We start from the raw sequence: 25,392 nt of genomic DNA on the forward strand, positions 1-25,392 counted from the left end.
ATTATGTCTCTTTATATCTTGCCAACCAACAGATACTTGGAAAGATACAACTGTTTACATTTGAGGATAGTGTGTTATAGAATTATTTTTATGTCAAAAACTGTTTTTATATTATTCCTGACTTAAGTTGAGAAAAAATATTATATGTTTTATTATTAAAAACAATACCAAATGTTCCCATATGCAGTTTCTTTGAAGTTGATTTTGCTCTACTGTTTACATTTGAGGATAGTGTGTTATAGAATTATTTTTATGTCAAAAACTGTTTTTATATTATTCCTGACTTAAGTTGAGAAAAACTATTATATGTTTTATTATTAAAAACAATACCAAATGTTCCCATATGCAGTTTCTTTAAAGTTGATTTTGCTCTAAAATATTGTCTTTTTTTTTTAAATTTTTTATTTTTTATAAACATATATTTTTGTCTTCTTCTAGACACAGTACAATGAACAAATTAACAAGGTGAAGCAAGGGTTTGCCTTGAGTACTCTGCCTCCAATCCAACTTCCTCCACCACCACCTAGTCCTGAGATACTGGTAAGAAATATGACATTTTGAAAAATTGCCATCTTTATCTTGATGAAATGGTAAGGGCTGTAAAGCAGTGAATATTCAGTATGTTTCATGTGTGGTCACAATAGAACAGGCACATGTTGTGCATATTGTTTGTAATTACATCCATTCTTGCTCTATTATCTCCAGACGCTATAACTAGTTGGCTGGCTTCGCTGAGGCCAGTGCCTAGATGTATCACTGGATTTTCGTGATGCCTTTGGTATGTAAAGAGGTAATGTATCCTCATTTCATCCTGTCAGTCTCACCTGCAGTGTGGGAGAAAACTGGCAAATGTGCAGAATTCCCAATGCACTCAGGTTACCCGAGTGACTAAAAGTCTTGCCGTTGTACCCTAGACAACTAGACTTTACCCTTCTACTTCTATTTTTGACATTCTTTTCCTTAACTTTTATCTTCTATTTTAACTTTAACAGCTTCCATTGATGCCCCTCTCCTGCTTATTACAGTGAGCCTCAATGAGATATTTCTCTGTTACACTATTTATGTTATCCTTCTGGGAAACCTAGTGCCCTAATCCAGTAAATTCAGACAGCTTTCCAAAAGAACTTTTAGGACAGAACCATCAGGTGATGATTTTTAAAGGTTTTTTGTTTGTTTGTTTTTTAAAGATTTTATTTATTTATTTGACAGAGATCACAAGTAGGCAGAGAGGCAGGCAGAGAGAGTGAGAGGGATGCAGGCTCCCTGCCGAGCAGAGAGCCTGATGCAGGACTTGATCCCAGGACCCTGAGATCATGACCTGAGCTGAAGGCAGCGGCTCAACCCACTGAGCCACCCAGGCACCCCAGGTGATGATTTTTATTATTAGAACGGATCTGAGAATAGGAAAAGGAGAAAGGTATGAGCTATTTAGCAGCAGATCACTTTTTGCCATCAGTACTCTTGCTTTTAGTAGAATTTTGAAAATGTTATTTCTGTAAATAGTTGAGTGTATCAGAGAACTTAAGAATTATGTGAATTGTGGGGAGTTACACTATGTTTCAAAAGCAGAATCCAAAACTAAAAGCATTATATGGTATATACCATGGTCTTTAGAATGCAGTATTGCCTATTATATTTTTGGTCAGTTCAGTTTTTATAGGAGCATGATATTACAGACATAATTATTCCAAGCTTGGAACTTTATCATACCCAACTACCCTGATAAGGAATGTATTATGTCAATAACAGAGAAGTTTAAAGGGTCCCAGTAGTCCTAAAGGAAGTAACACATACTCTGGTATGATTTTTAGAAACCCTGTGTCTTCAGCCCATGTTCAAACGACTGTCTGTATGTTGTAGTTAAATCTCCCATGACTCTAAATGTAAAATAGCTTTGGAGACTCAGAAGCCAGACACAGAGATGTTTTTTGGAGCTTCTTAAAACCAGATCAGCACAACCTGTCTGATACCAGTGATAACTCCATAGTTGACATAGGTGGTTAAACCTTGACCTCTGGATCCTCATCACTTTGGAGGCTTTCTTAAGTATGGTGGGGCTTACAAGGGTTTAGTAAAGGGCAAAATGCTCTGGCAATTAGGCTCTGTGCATCCTTCTGCTAACATCTGAGAGGTACATGTGTATCTTTCCTGCTTCCTAACCAGAGTCACTGCTGTGCTTGATCAAAGCTAACAATTGTGTTAACAGTAACCATTGAACATTAGTGAAATAGTTTGAGAACACTAATGCTAGAAATATAACAATGATATTCACCATAAATTGAGGTGGTTGTTACAATGGAAACAAATTAGAGATCTGGGTTTTAAGTCCTGAATCTGTGAATAACTTGTTTGTCTTTAGAAAATCAACTCTTCTGGACTTTTGTTTTCCCTTGTATAAACTAGGAAATTATACTGTACTAAAGTCCATCTATGGGTGCTGTATTTAATGCTGATCACTAGATTCTACTCCTGGAACAAATATCACACTATGTTCACTAACTAGAATTTAAATAAAAACTTGAAACATACTTAAAGAAAGAAAGAAAATCCATTCATCTCTGAGATCCTAGTATTCTAAGGAATAGTCGCCAGGCTTTAAATGTAGTCTAATCTCAGAAGTCTGAAATAATGGGTACTCTTCCCAGTTTAAATCAGTATTTTTTTTAAATGTTACTGTGTACAATTTTTTTATTAAATTTTTTTATTTTTTTATAAGCATATAATGTATTTTTATCCCCAGGGGTACAGGTCTGTGAATCGCCATGTTTACACATTTCACAGCATAACCCAGTATTTTTATGTGTCCTACTATATCTTGAGTTTTGTACCCCAGCTGTCTAATCCTCAAAGAAATGTTAGGAAATAGTTTTCTGCAAAGAGAGTAGGAATACTGACTTACACCCATCATCCGTTCATTCTTTTAAAATTTTACATTCTGAATTTTACATACTGAAATATACATTTTACCTACTGAAATTTACATAGTTTTACATAGTGAAATTTTATATACTGAAATATACATAAAAATAGAATAGTATAATAAATCTCTGTGAACCAAGAGAGCCAGCTTCAGTATTATCAATATTTTACTAAAATTGTTTCATGTCATACTCTTCTTCCTTTTGGAATATTTTAAAGTATATATCATATAATCTCATTCATATATAAATCAGTATATATTCCTAAAGGATGAAGACTTATTATTGGATAGAATTATTATACCAGTGTTTTACTTAAGAAAATTAAAAATTTTAATATCTAATACCCAGTTAAAATTTATATTTTCCAATTGTCTGAAAAATGTCCTTCTTACCGAGTTTGCAGTATTTGCAGTTTGGTTATAATTACTTTTTTGTTGATGTTGTTAAAGATTTTATTAATTTATTTGACAGAGAGAGACAGAGATCACAAGTAGGCAGAGAGGCAGGCAGAGAGAAGAGGAAGCAGGCTCCCTGCTCAGCAGGGAGCCCGATGCAGGGCTAGATCCCAGGACCCTGAGATCATGACCTGAGCTGAAGGCAGAGACTTAACCCACTGAGCCACCCAGGCACCTCCAATTACTCTTTCAGAAATTTAATTTTAAAAACAATCCACATTAGGTTTATACTTTGTATTTGGTTGATTGTTCTTTAAATCTGTAACAGCTACCTGACTCCCTTCTCCTTTATGTCATTTGTTTAAAAGAGTTATTTATCTGGTTCAGTTTCCCACATTGTTGATTGTAACCTTATGATAATCATTGTATATCTTCTACTGTTTCTTAAAACTGTTCATTAGATCTGGAGGGTTGCTTAGAATCGGGTTCAGTATTTTTAGCAAGATAACTTTATAGACAGTGATGTATACAATGTCTTTTTTTTGTAATGTTAAATAAGGAATGTGGACCTCATGTATCCATTTTAATGTTCCCCACTAACCTTTCAGCTACTGGTTTTAGTATCATTACTTAAAAGGGTTGTGCTGATGTTCTTTTTTTTTTTCTTTTAAGATTTTATTTATTTGGTTGTCAGAGAGGGAGGGAGATCACAATTAGGCAGAGCTGCAGGTGGAGGCAGAGAGAGAAGCAGACTCCCTGCTGAGCAGGGAGCCCGATGTGGGACTCCATCCCAGGACCCTGGGATCATGACCTGAGCCGAAGGCAGCAGCTTAACCAACTGAGCCAACCAGGCGTCCCTGTTCATGTTTTGTTTTTGTTTTTTTATCTGTTCAAAAAATAGTTGAACTTCTGCTTTATGCTAGTGCTAAATCTGGCACATGGTAGAAACTTAATCTGTTCCCTTCTGTAGCCTAGTCAGTAAGGTATCCATCCCATTGGTAGATGCTAAGAAGGGCTAGCTTTCCACCAGCCTCTAGGAGATGCAGTAACATGTGTCTACAGAGTCACTGTAGGAGGGTTTATGCCCCAGGCCCACTCACTTCAGCTTTCTCCTCTCATTGGAGCTAAACAAAATCAAAACTCCATCAGGTAGTACAAGTTCCCTCCAATACATAATCAGGAAAAGTAATGTTTTCTAAAGGCCACTTTGGTTCTTTTATTCATCAACACGGCCAGTACTCAATGAGGTGTGCCTTTGCATTACCCTATATTATTATAGTTGGAAGGGAACCTTAAAGAAATCACCTAACTTAACCCTCTGTTTTATAGATTAGTAACCTGGCATCATCCATGGTTACCCAGCTAGGGGGAAAGAAGGTGAGACTGGAACTCACTTCTCTTCTCTGTGGCCTTTAGTATATTTGACAGTCCTTTGCTTTTCCAAATATTCATACATTTAATTGTTATGACAACACCATTTCTACTGCTAGGGTTTTGTATCTAGATTTCAAATTGAGTTTTTTCCCCTCAACAGCCATTGTTCTGAGTTTAGATTTTTGCCTACATAAGTCTATAAGTGTGTGAAGTTTTTGTTTTTTTAACCTTTCTATTTTAGATGCAGCAGTTCTTGGGAAGACCCCTGGTGAAAGAATCTTTCTTTAGACCCATACTCACTGTTCCTCAGATGCCTGCTGTTTGCCCTGGAGTCATCTCTGCGCATGGCCAGCCTAGAGCCCCTCTGGTACAGACTTCCTTTTGGTTTTTTATCTTCATAGTAGACTTCCTGACTGAATGTCTTCTATTTATTTGATTAGTGGTGATGGTGTTGATAATAGTGGAGGGAGGAAAACTGAATGATAATTGAATGAATAGTTCCATTTAAGGCACTGTGCTGGGAACATTACATACATCATTTCATTAACTGATAATCCATTTTGGGATATAAGATACATACATTTTTATAGTAGACAATCCTTACAGGATTTTATGATTTTGCTTCTATAATAGGCAACAATACAAGATAAATGACATTTTTTAATAGATCACTTATATTTAGCATGTTTGATGGGTAGATTAAAAAGCAAAGAAAATTATGCCATAAATCTAAAGAAAAATTTATTTACACAAACATAGACACACATAGGTATAATAGGACAGTGTTTCAACTTTATCTATAAAAACAATATAAATAGCATCATCTTGGAATAAATTACACTATAAAATTATGAATCTTCCTAGCTACAACTAGGCATATAAACCTTATCCAAAATTGAAGAGGTAATAGAGAAATTTTAAATGACCAGGATTATTAGTTGTAATCTTGGCAAAGGTGGTCAACATTTATTTAAAAAAAAAAATCTTCTCCTCGAAGACTAATGTTAAATATAATTAATGAAAAATTCTCTAACTTGACTTTTCCATAATACATTCTCACCAGTTTTTTTGTACCTATAAACACTCTCCCTTTGAAATATAGTCAGATGGACTCATTTTTGTAGAGGCTGCCTCTGCAAACAAATATGTGTATAGGCCTTACCATGTTAACTGATAACCACATCTTCTTATCCCCATGATCTCACAGTGTTGCTCATGTGGTTTACACCTGCACTATTAAATAAGGAGCTACATATATAAAACTTTATTGAAAACTTTAAAGTATCTCAGCCTCCTAGTACTACTTTCTGATTCCTTGGGAAAAGCTTGATACTGAGGCAAACCGAGATTTCTGGGCAGTGTTCTCCTCTGACTTAGTAGACTTTGTATGAGTTATTTCAGTAGCTATTAGTCATAGCTAATTTTTCATGAGTAATCTTATATTTGAAAATAACCTGTAGAATGTTAGGTAAAAGTTGTCATGTTTATAATTATCCTAGTAATCGGGTGAAAATATTCACTTGGCTGATATTAATTAGAATCTCAAAACTTCTAAGAAGAAACTGCCCTAAGATATGTCAAAACTTTGATGGTTTCTTGGATTGGAAATGTCACTACAACTTCCACACCACTTTTGTCTGTAACATTCATGAGACATTGGGCAGGCATTCTAGTAGTAGTCTCATCTTTATTCCTTTGAAAATTGAAACTTAGCATTAACTACTTTCATATTTAGAAAAATTATAAAAATGCAGGGGCGCCTGGGTGGCTCAGTGGGTTAAAGCCTCAGCCTTCAGCTCAGGTCATGATCTCAGGGTCCTGGGATCGAGCCCCATAGTGGGCTCTCTGCTCAGCAGGGAGCCTGCTTTCCCCACTCTCTGCCTGTCTCTCTGTCTACTTGTGATCTCTGTTAAATAAATAAATAAAATCTTAAAAAAAAAAAGCAAATAACATAGAAATATATCAAGTAGAAAGTAAAATTACCCTGCAACTGAATCCTAGGAAATAATCACTGTTTACAGATTGTTTATAACTTGAGACCTTTTTCTATGCACATATATTCAGGTTAAGTCTCTGCCTCCGGCTTCAGATCATGATCTCAGGGTCTTGGGATCAAGCCCCTCAACAGGCTCTCTGCTCAGCAGGGAGCCTGCTTCCTCCTCTCTCTCTGCCTGCCTCTCTGCCTGCTTGTGATCTCTCTCTGTGTCAAATAAATAAGTAAAAATCTTTTCTAAAAATTTAATATAAAAATGAGTCAGACCACAAATATTATACCACAGACTTTTTAAAATGAAACATTTCATGGACATCTCATACTCCAATATATAGATCTGTTCTTAAGGATTGATTGGTGATGCTATAATTCCCCTATTGGCAGACTAAGTTATATCTAGTTTCTTAAAATAACAGCAATAAACACTTCCTCTTTTTTTTTTCCATTTTATTTCTTTTCAGTGTTCCAAAATTCATTGTTTATGCACCACACCAGTACTCCATGCAATAACCCACTACCAGGCTCACACAACCCCCACCCACCTTCCCTCCAAAACCCTCAGTTTGTTTCTGAGTCCACAGTCTCTCATGGTTTGTCTCCCCCTCCAATTTCCTCCAACTTACTTCTCCTCTGCATCTCCCAATGTCCTCTGTGTTATTCCTTATGCTCTGTATTTCTATACATTTGCAATTACTGAAACTCACATATCCCCTTTTTACAAATAAAGTAATTATAAAAAATAAGAAATATTATTGTGCTAGTTAATAAAACTCCAAAAGGGGAATGTGTAGGTCAGTATTCCTCTTCATTCTACCCATTTTCTGAAGTATGGAAATACTGTGTTGTCATGGAATGTTACTTCCTAATAACTGAAGATGATGTGTTATAACTGTGCTCCTTACAGGTGACTGGTATAGCCTGGACTCTGCCGGCACCTGTAGGAGAGACTGTGTCTCCCAGTGCAGGTCTGGGAAGTGATCCCCCCATGATGAATTGGGAGAGGATTACAGACAGGCTGAAAACTGCTTTTCCACAACAAACCAGGTATCTTAATTTTTATTTATTTGTGAGTACAGATCATACTCTATAGTTTCCATAACCGTAATTAGGACAGTGAAACAAATACAAACACACAAATATATTATCTTAATATGGCCTTGGTAAGGAAAATGAAATTTAAACGAATAGTGTTCAATATAAATGCCAAACCTCTTCACTAAATTTATTAGTCTCAAGTTATGAGAGAATAGGTTTTTAAATTTAGGTTTGCTCCTATATTAAAAGTGCAACAAGTCATAAACCTATCCAATTTTAATGCCACCAGCTGCAATAATTATCTTAGTAACTTCTTTCCAAAGTGAATTTTAAATTGATTATATGCTCTACAAGCCCAAACATCAGACTTTACCCTTCTATTTCCTTAATGTTATTAAGGGCTCTTAGGTTTTGTTAGTGAACAGAGTTAAATGCAAGAAACAATGATTTTACTGTGCTTTTCACAGTGCTGATTTTAGCAGAAAGATATTTAATGTTTCTTCTCCAGAAATGAAGTTTTTTTTTCTTTACTTTTGTATTCAAGGAAATCTAGTTTTTAACCAATATTTTCACATAAAGCCTAATACTTTTATTTAATGGACATATTGTTTTGCTTCAGGATTAGATTATGGTTTTATAAATATAGTGAATAGCTAATGAAAATAGAAAAGTAATACAGTTGTTATATATATGTATGAAATGAATAGTAAATCAAAGGTAGTTTTACAAGGCTGATGACCTGACACTTCATTTGGGAAAGAAACTATTTCATTCTGCTCTCTACCAAAAAACACATTCAGAGGCTTTGGGTCAAGGGACTGTGAGAACTGAAAGAGAAGAAAAAGAACATATTGATTGGGCGCCTGGGTGGCTCAGTGGGTTAAGCCGCTGCCTTCGGCTCAGGTCATGATCTCAGGGTCCTGGGATCAAGTCCCGCATCGGGCTCTCTGCTCAGCAGGGAGCCTGCTTCCCTCTCTCTCTCTGCCTGCCTCTCTGCCTACTTGTGATCTCTGTCTGTCAAATAAATAAATAAAATCTTAAAAAAAAAACATATTGATTAATTGTATGATAAAGAAACCTAGAAATATTTTAATGTGTCTTTTAGCTTTTCTGTTGTGCAATCTTTGTTTTATTTGAGTTTTACAAAAGTACAATTATTAACATAGAAAAGAGATAGACCTATAGTGACATAGTTAAAAAGGAGTATTTTAGTCCTAATTAAAAGCAGAGACACAATAAAAGAGCTCATTACATAAGTAAGTAGGTAACAAACTCAGTTTTCATACAAGCTTTCAAAAACAGTTAAACTTTTTTTTTGGAAAGAATATTAAACTTTAGGATTTTTGTTTTGGTATAATATAAATGTAGATAGATGTTAGCTCAGCTCTAAAGGGCCACATCTATATGCTGCTACATATCGTAGAATGGGATTTTGTGCTTTGTGTAGAGGGCACACCTTCAAGGCAGTAGGAAAAAAATCATCACTGCTCTTTCCTTGATCTCTCCTAGAAAGGAGCTCACAGATTTCTTACGGAAATTGAAGGATATTCATGGGAAGTCCTTATCTGGACTGACATTTGATGAAATTGTGTACAAGATTTCCCAATTTATTGATCCCAAGAGAGCACAGGTAAAAACAAAAAACCTATACTTCCCTGCCCTTCTGGGTAGTAGTGAGTGGTCTTAATTATGTTTATAACATGTCTGTAAATCAATAACCTGTAATTATATTAAATTGTCTATTAACAGTTCAACTTCAACTTAACAAATGGCATAGGAAGTATTTTTGAAATACTACCTGATCATTCTGTTAAAACTGACCCTCTTGAAATTTCTTCCAGGTTGCTTTCACTCTAAAGGAAGACCTCTTTTCTAATTTTAAAGAGTACATAATTTTTTTTTTCTTTACCTGGCTTTGAGTATACAAGTAATATTGCTAATGTTTTGTTTTCAAGATTTCTTGTGGATTTAATTGACTTTATACCCTTTTGCTAATTCTCACTGTATCCCTGTAACCCATTTTCTGTGACATTCTATTAATTATCCCTGTTTTAAAACACTTCTGAAAAAAAGTGTAATGTTATTGTTTTCAGAATCAAGGAAAGTCTGTGCCGAATGGTAACTGTGTTTCCCCCAGTCACACACCTCCACAGTCTAATACTGCCCAGACCCCAAAACCAGCCTGGAGGCCCCTCAGTTCACAAGGGCCTGCCTCATGGGAAGGAGCCAATAATTTGGTGAGATTGAGACTGTTGATTCTAAGTACATTTAAATTTGAGGGGGAAAAAACGAGCTAAGTTGAACCTTATGTGTATTTTCTCTAGGATGATGAGGAGGAAGAAGAGGAGCCTTGTGTGATCTGTCATGAGAATCTCTCTCCAGAAAACCTCTCTGTTTTGCCTTGTGCTCACAAATTCCATTCTCAGGTAACTCTTTAAACTTGTCTTTTTTTATTTTCTTACTTTTAAATTTTACTGATTTTTTTCAGTTAAAAAATTAAGTATCATTTCAATGCCAGTTTAATATAGAGAAGTATATGAAATAGTAGAAAAATGACCTGTACAACTATCCTGAAACCTCAAAATTCAAAGTAAGGTTAATATAGTTAGACAATTGAAAATTCAAACAGTACTAATAGATAAGTAATGAAAGTCTAGCTTTTTTCTTCCTTTTTTAAAGAAATCTACCTTTTTAAATATCTTGCTGTTAAATCAGTTAAGCTAGATTCATGCTGCCTTACTTGAAATCATATGCATGTATCATCAGATATTACTGTAGCATGAGTTCCACAGACTATAACTTGGCGCATTGGAGTACCATACAGAAATATTTAGACCTGTTTTTACCATTCCTAGCCCCAGTTTGTACTGTGTTTTCTCAGATCTCCATACACCTTACAGGAAAAGAGGAGACAATGATGAGATTGAAATAGTACGGAGTAATTCCCTTGACTAGAAATGGAAGGAATGTTAATTGACAGAGCAATTCAGTGGCAGTTTAGCAACAGTGTCACTTCATCCTGATTTGCTATAAATAATGGATAGTGTCCTTTGTCTCCATGTACTGATGGCACCCTACCATTACAAAGCATAAAATTTGCCTTAACTGGCTGTCTGGGCTCTTGTGTTTGCTCTTTAGATGCTCAGGTTTCAGTTTTGATGTTAGAAAAACAGGAGACTGGCATATCTTTTGTTGATTCTTGGCATTTTTAAGTCCTGGTGTTGTTGCTGTGCAAATGGTATTGATACACAATTTATGATCCAAGTCTTCTGGTGCAAAGATGTAATTTGACCCAGGAAAAGATAATCTTACATAAGAAAGTCTCACGAAATGAATAGTGGCCAGCTCATTCAAACTATATCTGTAAAATGCAATTTCAAAGATATGTGATACCTACTACAGAATTATATTTTCTATCTATTCTTATATGAAGAAATAGACACAGAATGGCTAATCCTAAAATATCAAGAAAGATACTTAGTCATTTGAAGTTGGTTCATGAAACTTACAATTTTTGCCATTGCCCATAGAATAGAAAGCAGCTAACCGATTCAGGTTACCTTTTAGGGTTACAGTTAGCGGCCCTAATATATAGACCTATTCTCAATCCTCTCTCATCTTATCTCGCTCTCATTATTTATACAGGTAAAATGGATTTGTTTTGGGAGAGTTAGTATTCAAGCAAATGACATAACAGCTCATAGCCCAAGAGTACTATCATTGTCATCAAAGAGCCATCTGAAAAGTATATCTATTATCTGGGGATTTTAACTTCAAAACACCATAGGCACTTAATACAGGGCATTGGTGACTTTTCTATGTTATTTTTTTCTAGATTATACATGAGAACAATATATAATAAAGTAGAAGAAAAATATGTAGCAGACTTCCTAGCCTTCTTGTTAGGAAGAATTGCTAAGTCATCCTGAAAATTAGGGCTGGGGAAAGGATCCTAATCCAATGAACTTGCTGAAAGGTGTTGTGCTGTTACCAGCTATATTACTCAGTGAATCACAGAGAAGGTGCCATTACTGAGTAGTTGGCTTGGCAATTTACTAGAAAGTAACTGATTATATACGTAAAAGTTGCCTCTTCTAGGCTAAATCAGAGAGACTGACATGAATATTTTTGCTCCTTAGTGCATTAGACCTTGGCTGATGCAACAGGGGACATGCCCAACCTGCAGGCTCCATGTTTTGTTACCAGAAGAATTTCTGGGTCACCCCAGCCGGCACTTGCCAAAGATCTGATCCAAGGGGATGATTATGCAAAGGAAGTTCAGTTATCAGATTCCAGAATTTAGTTTTGCCTTTTATTATGAGCTGACAGTGTGAGTGGTGTGAAGCAGTGTGCGCTTTGTACAAAAAGAAGCTAGTTAATCTCATCAGAGCTACAGCCAAAGAGGATAGGACCCATTTTCAGGACTTAGAGCTGAACTGAAAGGGATAAAACTTTAAAAGTTACATTACGTTTGCCCTTATATTAGTAAGCATTTTCTTCCAATGTAAACATCATTGTTAGCACGTACCTTATGATGTTTTTGTCTTTTTCCTTCTTATTCCACGTATCCTTTATTGTCTCACAATATATGCTACATCTTAATTTCCTGAAGTCAATTTAAGAGGAAAAGTAGAATAGCAAACAGGAACATTGCAGATTTTATTTTTTCTTTTAACTTTTTAAACTGCTTACAAAGTACACAACTGAATTATTTAAACTTCATCCCTATCTTCCCTTCTAAATACGGCCTCTAAATATGTGCCCATGAAGAGATTATGAGCTACCTGAGGGTGTGGACCATACAGTGGTGTGTTGGAGCTTAGCTAATAATAGTTTGTGAAAAATGACTGTTGAAGTTTCAAGAATTTTGTGAGCCAGTGATCAAATTGTTCATAGCTTGAAATCTGCATAGTAGCAGTATTTACACCATAGAAATTTGTAAATGTTATAAGTCAGGGTTTCTTTTTCCAAGAACTTGCTGTTAAACATTTGCCAGTACGCCACTGGGACCGTGTCTGATCCTCCTATGTGTTCTCAATGCCTTGCACAGTACGTGTAGCATAAATATTCCCAGAATCAAATCAGGAAATTGAAATGAGTTAATATATAAATTAAGTCACTTGCTCAGTTGAATAATTGAGATATTATGTTCATTTGTGAACATTGTCATTGGATCTTATACTTGAAGAATTTTTTTTCTGCCTTAAAAGTTTCTTAATTTCACTTTGTCATGCTGCAGGGTATGGGGTACTATTTGTATGTATATGCTTCTTATGACAAAGTTAACATTTACTGGGCTAAGCTGCTATCTAAAGCTTGTCAGTAGGAACTTATTTAGAGGTCAAAAACCCATTTTGAAAATAGTATTGTGTAAATGCTGTAAGTGTTGTACATGTCTCTAAAAAAATCTAAATTCAGTTACCATGTAAGATGTTATTTGGTTCACATATGTTTCCATAAACTAATGAAAATGATACTGTGAATAAGTGTTTTGACTCTATTTTATCTGTATATTTAAGTGTGAATGTATCTTGAGGTTACTTTAAATCTCTATTTAAAACTGCTATTTCTGTAATTGTATGCTAAATGTTTTCTTCTGTAATGACAATAGACTGGAAAATGTGGAGGAAAATATCCAAAACAAAACAAAACAAAAAGGAAGGCAGTCTTCTAGACACTTAAAATGCCATGAATTTCTCAGAATTGAAAAATTAAAAACTGTAAGGCCTTCAGTAATTATCTTGTCTAACATCTTGAGGTCATGATCTTACAGCAAACTATCTTATAAAACAATTGTTTCTTAGTTTGTTTACATCAATGATTTCACTTCCACATGGGAAAGATTTTATCTGTATATAAGCTTAAATGTATCCTGAAACTATTTTAAATCTGTTTAAAACATCTATATTTGTTTGTGTTTTTTTTTGCTTTTTTTCCTGTTATGACAAAGAGTAGGAAAATACCCAAGATGACAGTCATGGAGACTTGTAGAATCATAGAATGTCAGAACTTATGGGGTCTTTAATGATCCACTAGACTGTCCCTCATAAGTACATCATGCCTAAGATCACATAGTCAATTAGTGGCTGGGCCAGTCCTAATTCTTTAAGGTCCTGGCACTTGATCACATGCTTTCTACACAAAATCAGGCTGTAAGGTTTTATCGGTAGTGATCTTGCTGTTCTTGGCCCTAAGGACAGGGCCTGAGGACTCAACACAGTAGCTGATATGTAGTGAGAAGGTAGTAGGATTGTACTTTTGAAAGTGATGTCCAATTCTGCAGCTACTAAAGATAATGGGATTGTTTTATTTCTTATTGATGTGCAAACAATACTCACTGTCAATTCTGTGGCTGCTGACAAATCTAGAACCCCATCCTTCCCAGAAATGCAACGAGGCAATATTTATACCAAAAACAATCTATAAACATCTAGTGATATTATTGCAGATATTGTAAAAGGATATATCTTGTAATGTTTTCCCTCAAATTTTTTTGTCCATATATATGTATAATACTTTCCAGCTATTATGAGATTATTTCAAATGTGTTTGTTACCTCATTTGATCCACTGACAATTCTAAAGTGCATGTTTAGTGGATGTTCCTTAAAGGATGATAAAACTAAGGCCCAAGTAAGAAAAAGGTTATAACCACAGAGTGGCATTTTGGGATTTTAATGCAGATGTTCTGTCCCTTAGCTAGTATTCTCTTCTAGTAGCTAGGAGCCATATCTGTCGGTGCCCTAGCGGCTTGTAGCGCATGCGCGGTGATGCTTCTGGGCTCCGCAGTGCCCGCTCGGTGCCTGGGCCACTGCTGCCTCAAACCGTCGCTGCCTCAGGGTGGGGATGGTGCGGAGCTGCTCCGGCTGGGCCCGCGGGGGGGAGGGGGGGCCTGGGCGCCGCAGGACTTTTTCGGTGCCGGAAAGTAAACACGCCGCCGTTAAGATGGCGGCTGGATGCGAGCCAGTAGGCGGAACTTAGGATTTTGTATCTATGTGGCTGCGAGTGATTGGTTGTGCAACCTTGGTATATATAGACATGCAGGGGGGGGGGGGGGGAATCCCAACAGCTACGCAGAAATAAAGCTTGCTTCGCTGAGGTCTCCTGGTCGTTCTTGCTGGTGAGAGCGACACATATCTCCATTTTGGATTGACTTTCTGCAAACAAGAAAAGTAGTTTTTTTCTTCTTGTAAATACTTGTCAAAATAAAATGAAACAGGTTCTTTTTTTTTTTAAAGATTTTATTTATTTATTTATTTGATAGACAGAGATCACAAGTAGGCAGAGAGAGAGAGAGGAAGGGAAGCAGGATCCCCGCTGAGCAGAGAACCTGATGTGGGGTTCAATCCCAGGACCCTAAGATCATGACCTGAGCTGAAGGCAGAAGCTTTAACCCACTGAGCCACCCAGGTACCCCAAAAATGAAACAGTTTCTAAACCTACTAATATTTTTGGAGTAGGAACATGGTATTGAGTATATAAAAAATGTATACTGACTTTTCCTTCAGATTCTTGGTTTGTTTGGGGTGGTTCCAATTAATGCCTATTGTTTTGACATAATAGTGCCCCCTCTCACAGCAGTGCCCCAGTCTTGATGATGAATTATATCTTACAGTTAATTCAGGGAAGATGAGCTTAATATTTTTACCAGATTCAAATTTAGTAAGAATTCTCTACATTTATAAAAGTTTCCTGAGATGCCTTATCAATCATATGGCCTCTTGGGTAAGACTTCTAGAACTACAGTAGCTAAGGAATATGATGTATAGCCAGATGAAAATAACAAATAGTTAATAATGGTAGGCAGGTTTTCAGTTAATGGACTCCTGTTAAGTATGGATCTTGGACCACATCACATTTACCTGCTCTGTTTATAAACAATACATATTCCAAGAAGCTGTTTGGGTATCTACATTTGGAATGAGCATGCCAGGTATTCTGAAGCATGCTAAAATTTGAAAACTGTTGGTGTAGAAGAAAGTGGCTTTCTCGGGCAGATCTATGTTTGAATTGTTGAACCCCCATCTTTGGAATGTTGTGAAATCATGAACTACTTTTACCAATCAAAACTTTTGTAAAATGGGGCAAAAGACTACTTGCCTGACAGAGTTAGTGTTCTTAAATGAACGTTTATTAGTCTTCATTTCCACAGTAGCAAACCTTCCATTAGCCATTCAACATGTTGGAATTCACTTCTTGATAAAATCCTAAAAGTTCTTTTATCTTCAACTACTCTTATTAAAATTAATGGAGGAGAAAAAATTCAGGGAAGATGGTAGAGGAGGAGGAGGAGCCTGAGCTCACCTCATCCCACAGACTGCTAAGATAGCAGCTGTACCTATGCAACTACCTCTCAGCCTCTCAGGAGGAGCCTGAGCTCACCTCATCCCACAGACTGCTAAGATAGCAGCTGTACCTATGCAACTACCCCTGAATATGACTTGATGACTGGCAGAACAGACCTTTCATAGTCAATTGTAAAGAGGCCACATGAAAAAGGGTAGATGGGAGGAGTGGGAAAATGGTTGGGAACCAAAAACCCCTGTGAACTAACCACAAATGGGAGGGACACCACAAGCATGGAGAAGAAAAAAGAATCAGAGTTCACGCCATGCACCCCTGGAACAGGGGACCCACATTGGGAAGGCAAGTGCCCATAACCTATGGTCTTAAAAACCAGTTGGGTTTAACTCCAGGAGCTTTTAAAATCAGCAGGGCTTAGCATACTTTTAAAATTAGCCACCTTAAGTCTCGGAGAGCAGAGGTGCAAGGAAACTGATTCTCTGCCCATAAAGAACTAGCTTAATAACTCACCTAAGACAGCAGAAAAGCTGCATTTGAAAAGAGCCTTGGGTATACGTAAAGGAGATTAAATTACTAATTTCAGAATGTGCACTGGAAGGACAGGGATCCTCATGGGATTTTGCCAGGGAAAAACAACAACAACAATGACAACAACAAAAAAAAAACCTGGCAGGCACCTTTCTCTTCTCCAGCCAGGAAATTCACACTTGTGTGAGCCAGTGTTAACACTTTCCACCTCTCTTCACCACACTGCCCACCCTGCCATCGGGTTTCCCTATAGATTCACCTCATCTAATCCACCTGCCTCAGTAGGCATCTCACACCCTGTAATCCCCACTGACCAGGATCAGCAATACTCCAAAAAGTGACTCCTGCCTTGAGGAGTTGGGGAGATAACCCCACAAACCAGTGTGCCCAGTTTCACCAACTGATCCTCTTAGCTGGCTGCACAGGAAGCAAACTCACCACTTTTACACTTGTAGCTGTGGCAGAGGCTAACTGCAGCTGCTTAATCTGACCGCAACCCACCAATGAAAGCCTCTCAGTTGGCCTTACGGGGAGCAAGCCCTGCCTTTTGGTGTGCCTGCAACTGGCAGAGAGGCTAACTGCAGCCAGCCACCCTGACTGCCAACCCTATCCAACATGGTGGCCTTAAGAGGCCTCTCATCAGTACAGGCACCAAACCCTGCCCAGTGTGCCCACAGCAGTCATTGGTTCATTGCAACAGGCTGAGATAAAGTGGATTAGCCGCAAAAGCAGCCCACATAAGAGACACCACTGCTGTGCCTGGTTCTAATGATTGGGGATAATTAGGAACACAGGACCTCTTCTACACAAGGACACTACCTTCAAGACAAGGAGATGGAGATGACCTAATACATAGAAACAAAGTTAAGCAAAATGAGACAGAGGAATATGTGCCAGCTGAAAAAACAAGACAATGGAGAAAAGAACAAAATGTTACTGAGATAAGCAATATGGGTATTAGGGAGGGCACGTATTGCCCAGAGAACTGGGTATTATATGTAAATAATGAATCTTGGAACACTACATCAAAAACTAATGACAATACAGTATGGTGACTAAAATAATAAAAAATAAATAAAGCTATAATTTCACAAAGTTGAGAAAAAAAAAAAGACTAGCACAGAGGACTTTAGGGGAAGGAGTGAAAATTGAGGGGGGGAATCAAAGGGGGAGATGAACCATGTGAGACTCTGGACTCCAGGAAACAAACTGAGGGTTGTGGAGGGGAGGGAGATGATGTGATGGGGTAACATAGGGATGGGTATTAAGGAGGCCACACGTGATGAGCACTGGGTGTTTTGTGTGTGTTTTCAGCATAACAGTATTCATTATTTTTTCGCATACCCAGTGCTCCATGCAATCCGTGCCCTCTATAATACCCACCACCTGGTACCCCAATCTCCCACCCCCACGCCACTTCAAACCCTTCAGATTGTTTTTCAGAGTCTATAGTCTCATGGTTCACCTCCCCTTCCAATTTCTCCCAACTCCCTTCTCCTCTCTAACTCCGCTTGTCCTCCATGCTATTTGTTATGCTCCACAAATAAGTGAAACCATATGATAATTGACTCTCTCTGCTTGACTTATTTCACTCAGCATAATCTCTTCCAGTCCTGTCCATGTTGCTACAAAAGTTGGGTATTTGTCCTTTCTGATGGAGGCATAATACTCCACAGTATATATGGACCACATCTTCCTTATCCATTTGTCCCTGTTGAAGGGCATCATGGTTCTTTCCACAGTTTGGCGACCATGGCCATTGCTGCTATAAACATTGGGATACAGATGGCCCTTCTTTTCACGACCCTGTATCTTTGGGGTAAATACCTAGGAGTGCAATTGCAGGATCATAGGGAAGTTCTATTTTTAATTTCTTTTTTTTTTTAAAGATTTTATTTATTCATTTGACATAGAGAGATCACAAGTAGACAGAGAGGCAGGCAGAGAGAGAGAGAGGAGGAAGCAGGCTCCCCGCAGAGCAGAGAACCCGATACGGGACTCGATTCCAGGACCCTCAGATCATGACCTGAGCCGAAGGCAGCAGCTTAACCCACTGAGCCACTCAGGCACCCCTATTTTTAATTTCTTGAGGAATCTCAAGATTCTCTGAGATTCTGTTCTCCACAGAGGCTGCACCAACTTGCATTCCCACCAACAGTGTAAGAGGGTTCCCCTTTCTCCACATCCCCTCCAACACATGTTGTTTCCTGTCTTGTTAATTTGGCCATTCTAACTGGTGTAAGGTGATATCTCAATGTGGTTTTAATTTGAATCTCCCTGATGGCTAGTGATGATGAACATTTTTTCATGTGTCTGATAGCCATTTGTATGCCTTCATTGGAGAAATCTCTTTTCATATCTTCTGCCCATTTTTTGATATGATTGTCTGTTTTATGTGTGTTGAGTTTGAGGAGTTCATTATAGATCCTGGATATCAACCTTTTGTCTGTACTGTCATTTGCAAATATCTTCTCCCATTCCATGGGTTGCCTCTTTGTTTTTTTTTGTTTGTTTGTTTGTTTTTTACTGTTTCCTTTGCTGTGCAGAAGCTTTTGATTTTGATGAACACAGCAGTTGTCTCTACACCTTAAAGAACTGGAGAATCAACAACAAATCAACTCCACACATAAGAAGGGAAATAATCAAGATTAGAGTTGAGATCAATGAGGTAGAAGCCAGAGATACAGTAGAACGTATCAATGAAACTAGAAGCTGGTTTTTTGAAAGAATCAATAAGATCGATAAACCATTGGCCACACTAATCCAAAAGAAAAGAGAGAAATCCCAAATTAATAAAATTATGAATGAAAAGGGAGAGATCACAACTAACACCAAGGAAGTAGAAACAATCATCAGAAGTTATTATCAACAGTTATATGCCAATAAGCTTAGCAACATAGATGAAATAGATGCATTTCCAAAAATTGAACCAGGAAGAAATTGACAACCTGAATAGACCGATATCTAGTAACGAGATTGAAGCAGTGATCAAAAACCTCCCAAAAAAACAAGAGCCCAGGACCTGACGGATTCCCTGGGGAATTCTACCAAACTTTGAAAGAAGAAATAACACCTATTCTCCTGAAGTTGTTTCAAAAAATTGAAGCCGAAGGAAAACTTCCTGACTCTTTCTATGAAGCCAGCATTACCCTGATCCCCAAACCAGGCAAAGACCCTACCAGAAAGGAGAATTTCAGACCAATATCACTGATGAATATGGATGCTAAGATTCTCAACAAGATCCTAGCAAACAGGATCCAATAGCACATTAAAAAGATTATCCACCATGACCAGGTGGGATTCATCCCTGGGCTACAAGGATGGTTCAACATTTGCAAATCAATCAATGTGATAGAACAAATTAATATGAGAAAAGAGAAGAACCACATGGTTCTCTCACTTGATGCAGAAAAATCATTTGACAAAATCCAGCATTCGTTCCTGATTAAAATGCTTCAAAGTATAGGGATCAAATCTATCTATGAAAGACCCACAGCAAATATCATCCTCAATGGGAAAAAGCTTGCATCCTTCCTGTTGAGATCAGGAACAAGACAAGGATGCCCACTTTCACCACTCTTGTTCAACATAGTATTAGCAGTCCTAGCAACAGCAATCAGACAATAAAGAGAAATAAAAGGTATCCAAATTGGCAATGAAGAAGTCAAACTCTCTCTCTTCACAGATGACATGATTCTTTATATGGAAAACCCAAAAGACTCCACCTCCAAACTACTAGAACTCATACAGCAATTCAGCAACATGGCAGGATACAAAGTCAATGTACAGAAATCAGTGGCTTTCTTATACACTAATGATGAAAATACAGAAAGGGAAATTAGAGAATCAATTCCATTCACTATAGCACCAAAAACCATAAGATACCGGGGAATAAACCTAACCAAAGAGGTAAAGGATCTGTACTCGAGGATCTACAGAACACTCATGAAAGAAATTGAAGAAAACACAAAAAGATGGAAGACCATTCCATGCTCTTGGATCAGAAGAATAAACATTGTTAAAATGTCTATACTGCCTAGAGCAATCTATACTTTTAATGCCATTCCAATCAAAATTCCACCAGTATTCTTCAAAGAGCTGGAGCAAATAATCCAAAAATTTATATGGAATCAGAAGAGACCCTGAATCACTAAGGAAATGTTGAAAAACAAAAATAAAACTGGGGGCATCACGTTACCTGATTTCAAGCTTTATTACAAAGCTGTGATCACCAAGACAGCATGGTACTGGCATAAAAACAGACACATAGACCAGTGGAACAGAGTAGAGAGCCCAGATATGGACCCTCAACAGTATGGTCAATTAATCTTCGGCAAAACAGGAAAAAATATACAGTGGAAAAAAGATAGTCTCTTCAACAAATGGTGCTGGGAAAACTGGACAGCTATATGCAGAAGAATGAAACTCGACCATTCTCTTACACCGTACACAAAGATAAACTCAAAATGGATAAAAGACCTCAACGTGAGACAGGAATCCATCAGAATCCTAGAGGAGAACATAGGCAATAATCTCTTCGATATCAGCCACAGCAACTTCTTTCAAGATATGTCTCCAAAGACAAAGGAAACAAAAGCGAAAATAAACTTTTGAGACTTAATAAAAATCAAAAGCACTGGGTCTTATAGGCAACTAGTGAATCATTGAACACTACATCAAAAACAAATGATGTACTATATGTTGGTAGCTGAACATAATTAAAAAAAATTTTTATGGAGTATTATGCCTCCATCAGAAAGGATGAATACCCAACTTTTGTAGCAACATGGACAGGACTGGAAGAGATTGTGCTGAGTGAAATAAGTCAAACAGAGAGAGTCAATTATCATATGGTTTCACTTATTTGTGGAGCATAACAAATAACATGGAAGACATGGGGAGATGGAGAGGAGAAGGGAGTTGAGGGAAATTGGAAGGGGAGGTGAACCATGAGAGACTATGGACTCCAAAAAACAACCTGAAGGTTTTGAAGGGGAGCCAGGTGGTTGGTATTAAGGAGGGCACATATTGCACGGAGCACTGGGTGTGGTGCAGAAACAATGAATACTGTTATGCTGAAAAGAAATGAAAAATAAAATTTAAAAAATTAAAAAATGAGTTAAAAACCTAAAAAAAAAAAAAAACTCCTTAGCAACTCAATCCAGCTAAAAAATCTGCACGAAACACTACTATTGTATTCAGCTGTAGAAAGTGTTAATTTTATTTTAATTTTATTATCTCAGTTGTTTTTGTACTGTTTTAATGTTGGAGGTTTATAGGCTCATAAAAGTTTTGAAAAGTTTTCCCAGTAGAAAAGAAATAAAAGATCTGCAAAATTGAAAATAAATAAATTAATAAATAAAAATAAAAAAATTTTTAAAGCAATATTCCTGATAAAGAGTGCAAAGTAATGGTCATAAATGGTCATAGTCAATGGACTTAAAAATGTTTATACTCAGTAAGAACTTCAGCAAGTAGAAAATGAGAAAGTAAGAGATGAATTCAACAACAAATTAAAACTGCACTAGAGGGAATAACAGCAGATTAGAGTATGCAGAGGAATGAATCAGGATTCTGGAAGACAGGAAAATCAAAAGCAACCAAGCTGAACAGCATAAAGGAAAAAAATTAAAAATGAGAATAAGTTGATTCAGTAAATTTGCAGAATACAAAATCAACATACAGAATCATAGCAGAAAAAGAAATTGAGAAAATAATCCCATTTGTAATTACATCAAAAAGAATACAATACCTAGGAATATATTTAACCAAGGAAGTAAAAGACCTGTACTCTCAAAATCATAAAACATTGATGGGGAAAAAAAAAAAAAAACTGAAGATGGCACAAATGGAAATATATCCCATAATAATGGATTAAAAGAATTTGTATTGCTAAAATATCAATAATACCCAAAGCAATTGCAACCTTGAGAAGAAACCAACAGGATTTTCCACAGAACCAAAATACTACTAAAATTTGTATGAAACCAAAAAAGACCCCCAAATAGCCAAAGCAATCTTGAGAGAGAACAATGCTAGAGAGATCACAATCCTAGATTTCAAGATATATGCTATGAATCTATAATAATTAAAGCAGTATGACACACACACACACACACACACACACACACACAAATAGACACATAGATCAGTAGAACAGAGAGCCCAGAAATAAACCCACATTTACATGGTCAATTTACAACAAAGGAGGCAAGAATATACAGTGGGAAAAAGTCTCTTCAATAAATGGTGTTGGGAAAACTGGACAACTACATGCAAAATAAATAAATAAATAAATAAAAATAAAAAAAAAACTGGACCACTTCTTTATACCCTACACAAAAATAAACTCATAGTAGATTAAAGACCTAAGTGTGAGACCTGAAATCATAAAACTTGTAGAAGAAAATGTATGCATTTTCTCTTCGATATCAGCCTCAGCAACATTTTCTAGACATCTCTCTAAGGCAAAGGAAACAAAAGCAACAATGAACTATTGGGACTAACAACAAAATTTGCCTGATTTCAAGCTTTACTACAAAGCTGCGATCACCAGGACAGCATGGTACTGGCACAAAAACAGATACATAGACCAATAGAACAGAGTAGAGAGCCCAGATATGGACCTTCCACTCTATGGTCAAATAATCTTCGACAAAACAGGAAAAAATATCCAGTGGAATAAAGATAGTCTCTTCAATAAATGGTGCTGGCAAAATTGGACAGCTATGTACAGAAGAATGAAACTTGACCATTCTCTTACACCATACACGAAGATAAACTCGAAATGGATAAAAGACTTCAAGGTGAGACAGCAATCTATCAGAATCCTAGAGGAGAATATAGGCAGTAACCTCTTCGACATCAACCACAGCAACTTCTTTAAGACATGTCTCTAAAGGCAAAGGAAACAAAAGCAAAAATGAACTTTTGGGATTTCATCAAGATCAAAAGCTTCTGCACAGCAGCAAAGGAAAGAGTCAACAAAACAAAGAGGCAACCCACGGAATGGAAGAAGATATTCTCAAATGACACTACAAACAAAGGGCTGATATCAAGATCTATAAAGAACTCCTCAAACTCAACACACACAAAACAGATAATCATGTCAAAAAATGGGAAACAACATGTGTTGGAGAGGATGTGGTGAAAGGGGAACCCTCTTACACTGTTTGTGGGAATGCAAGTTGGTGCAGCCTCTTTGGAGAACAGTGTGGAGATTCCTCAAGAAATTAAAAATAGAACTTCCCTATGACCCTGCAATTGCACTACTGGGTATTTACTCCAAAGATACAGATGTAGTGAAAAGAAGGGCCATCTGTACCCCAATGTTTATAGCAGCAATGGCCACGGTCGCCAAACTATGGAAAGAACCAAGATGCCCTTCAACGGACGAATGGATAAAGAAGATGTGGTCCATATACACTATGGAGTATTATGCCTCCATCAGAAAGGACAAATACCCAACTTTTGTAGCAACATGGACGGGACTAGAAGAGATTATGCTGAGTGAAATAAGTCAAGCAGAGATAGTCAATTGTCATATGGTTTCACTTATTTGTGGAGCATAACAAATATCATGGAAGACAAGGGGTGTTAGGAGAAGGGAGTCGGGGTAAATTGGAAGGGGAGGTGAATCATGAGAGACTATGGACTCTGAAAAACAATCTGAGAGTTTTGAAGTGGCGTGGGGGTGGGAGATTGGGGTACCAGGTGGTGGGTATTATAGAGGGCACGGATTGCATGGAGTACTGGGTGTGGTGAAAAAATAATGAATACTGTTTTTCTGAAAATAAATCAATTGAAAAAATTTTTAAAAAATGGGCAAAAGACATGAACAAAGAAAGCATACAAATGGCTAACATACACATGAAAAAAAATGTTCATCATCATTAGCCATCAGGCAGATTCAAATCAAAACCACATGGAAATACCACTTTATACCAGTTAGAATGGCCAAATTTAACAAGACAGTAAACTACAATTGTAATATTGTAATAACATTGTATGGTGACAGTGACTGCAACAATCACAGTGGGTATCATGTGTAGAATTCTTGAATTCTTGAATCAATCTTGTACACCTGAAACTAAATATAACATTGTGTGTTAATTATACCTCAAAAAATAATAAGACAAATAAAACTAATATAACTATTAGTCCTAATTCCAGGCCCAGGTGGTGACCACAGCATTCCAGAAGAGCTTTCTCATGCCTGACTGGCTATATATCAGACTGGCTGGACTCACCATCAATGTCCAGACTACTGCCCAGCGCCTCAAGTTCTGGATGAACCTGTATGAGCTAAGATATGGTTGGCAGATCAAGCCTTATATCCTCATGAGTATAGTGGTTAACCTCCTCTGAGAAACAGTTGGCCAATACTACACCTTGGGTTGGTCCCAAATATCCCTTCATTGCTCTCTACATCTCATCAGCTACCCCATGGTGACTGACAACTTTGTGGACAGCAGCATGTGCAGTAAACGAATGGAGTCAAACATGAATCCAGAGCACTTGCTTGAAACCATATCACAAGTCATGCTGAATGTGTGGACCAGGATGCAATGTGAGGCATGGGAGTCATTGTTCACATTTACCCTTTTGAAAAGGACAAAATCACCACCAAGAGTCTGAAAGCCCAAAGGGACTTATTTTCAATCCCCAGGCCCCACTCAAAAAAAAAAAAAAAAAGTTTTCTTACACATATGCATGTGTGCACAGACACATGCACACATACCTTACATCACACAAAAATTAACTCAAAATTATTAAAGACTTGAAGACCTGAAACCAAAACACCCTAAGAAAACAAAGGCAATAAGCCCCTTGACACTGATTTT

The 25,392-nt window shown here is 37.1% G+C and overlaps 1 protein-coding gene and 1 pseudogene across 14 annotated transcripts in view; both read left to right on the top strand.

Annotated features, from left to right (window-relative positions):
• Window positions 1–13,621, top strand: part of DZIP3 (DAZ interacting zinc finger protein 3) — a 108,873-nt gene extending 95,252 nt beyond the window's left edge. For 10 of the 14 annotated variants that reach the window (XM_045088315.1, XM_045088312.1, XM_045088316.1 and 7 more), the window contains 7 exons: window positions 439–540; window positions 4,932–5,057; window positions 7,588–7,727; window positions 9,228–9,348; window positions 9,812–9,955; window positions 10,043–10,144; window positions 11,364–11,849. In XM_045088315.1, the coding sequence (XP_044944250.1) occupies window positions 439–540; window positions 4,932–5,057; window positions 7,588–7,727; window positions 9,228–9,348; window positions 9,812–9,955; window positions 10,043–10,144; window positions 11,364–11,489 (861 nt within the window). In that variant the 3' untranslated portion in view covers window positions 11,490–11,849. The other 4 variants (XM_045088319.1, XM_045088320.1, XM_004769131.3 and 1 more) reach the window with 3 other exon arrangements.
• An 866-nt stretch (window positions 13,622–14,487) lies between these two features.
• On the top strand, window positions 14,488–25,293 carry LOC123394307 (annotated as a pseudogene).
• The last annotated feature ends 99 nt before the right edge of the window (window positions 25,294–25,392 follow it).

Source organism: Mustela putorius, unplaced genomic scaffold (genome assembly GCF_011764305.1).
Source record: "Mustela putorius furo isolate JIRA1106 unplaced genomic scaffold, ASM1176430v1.1 tig00003834_pilon_pilon_pilon, whole genome shotgun sequence".
Lineage (NCBI taxonomy): Eukaryota > Metazoa > Chordata > Mammalia > Carnivora > Mustelidae > Mustela > Mustela putorius.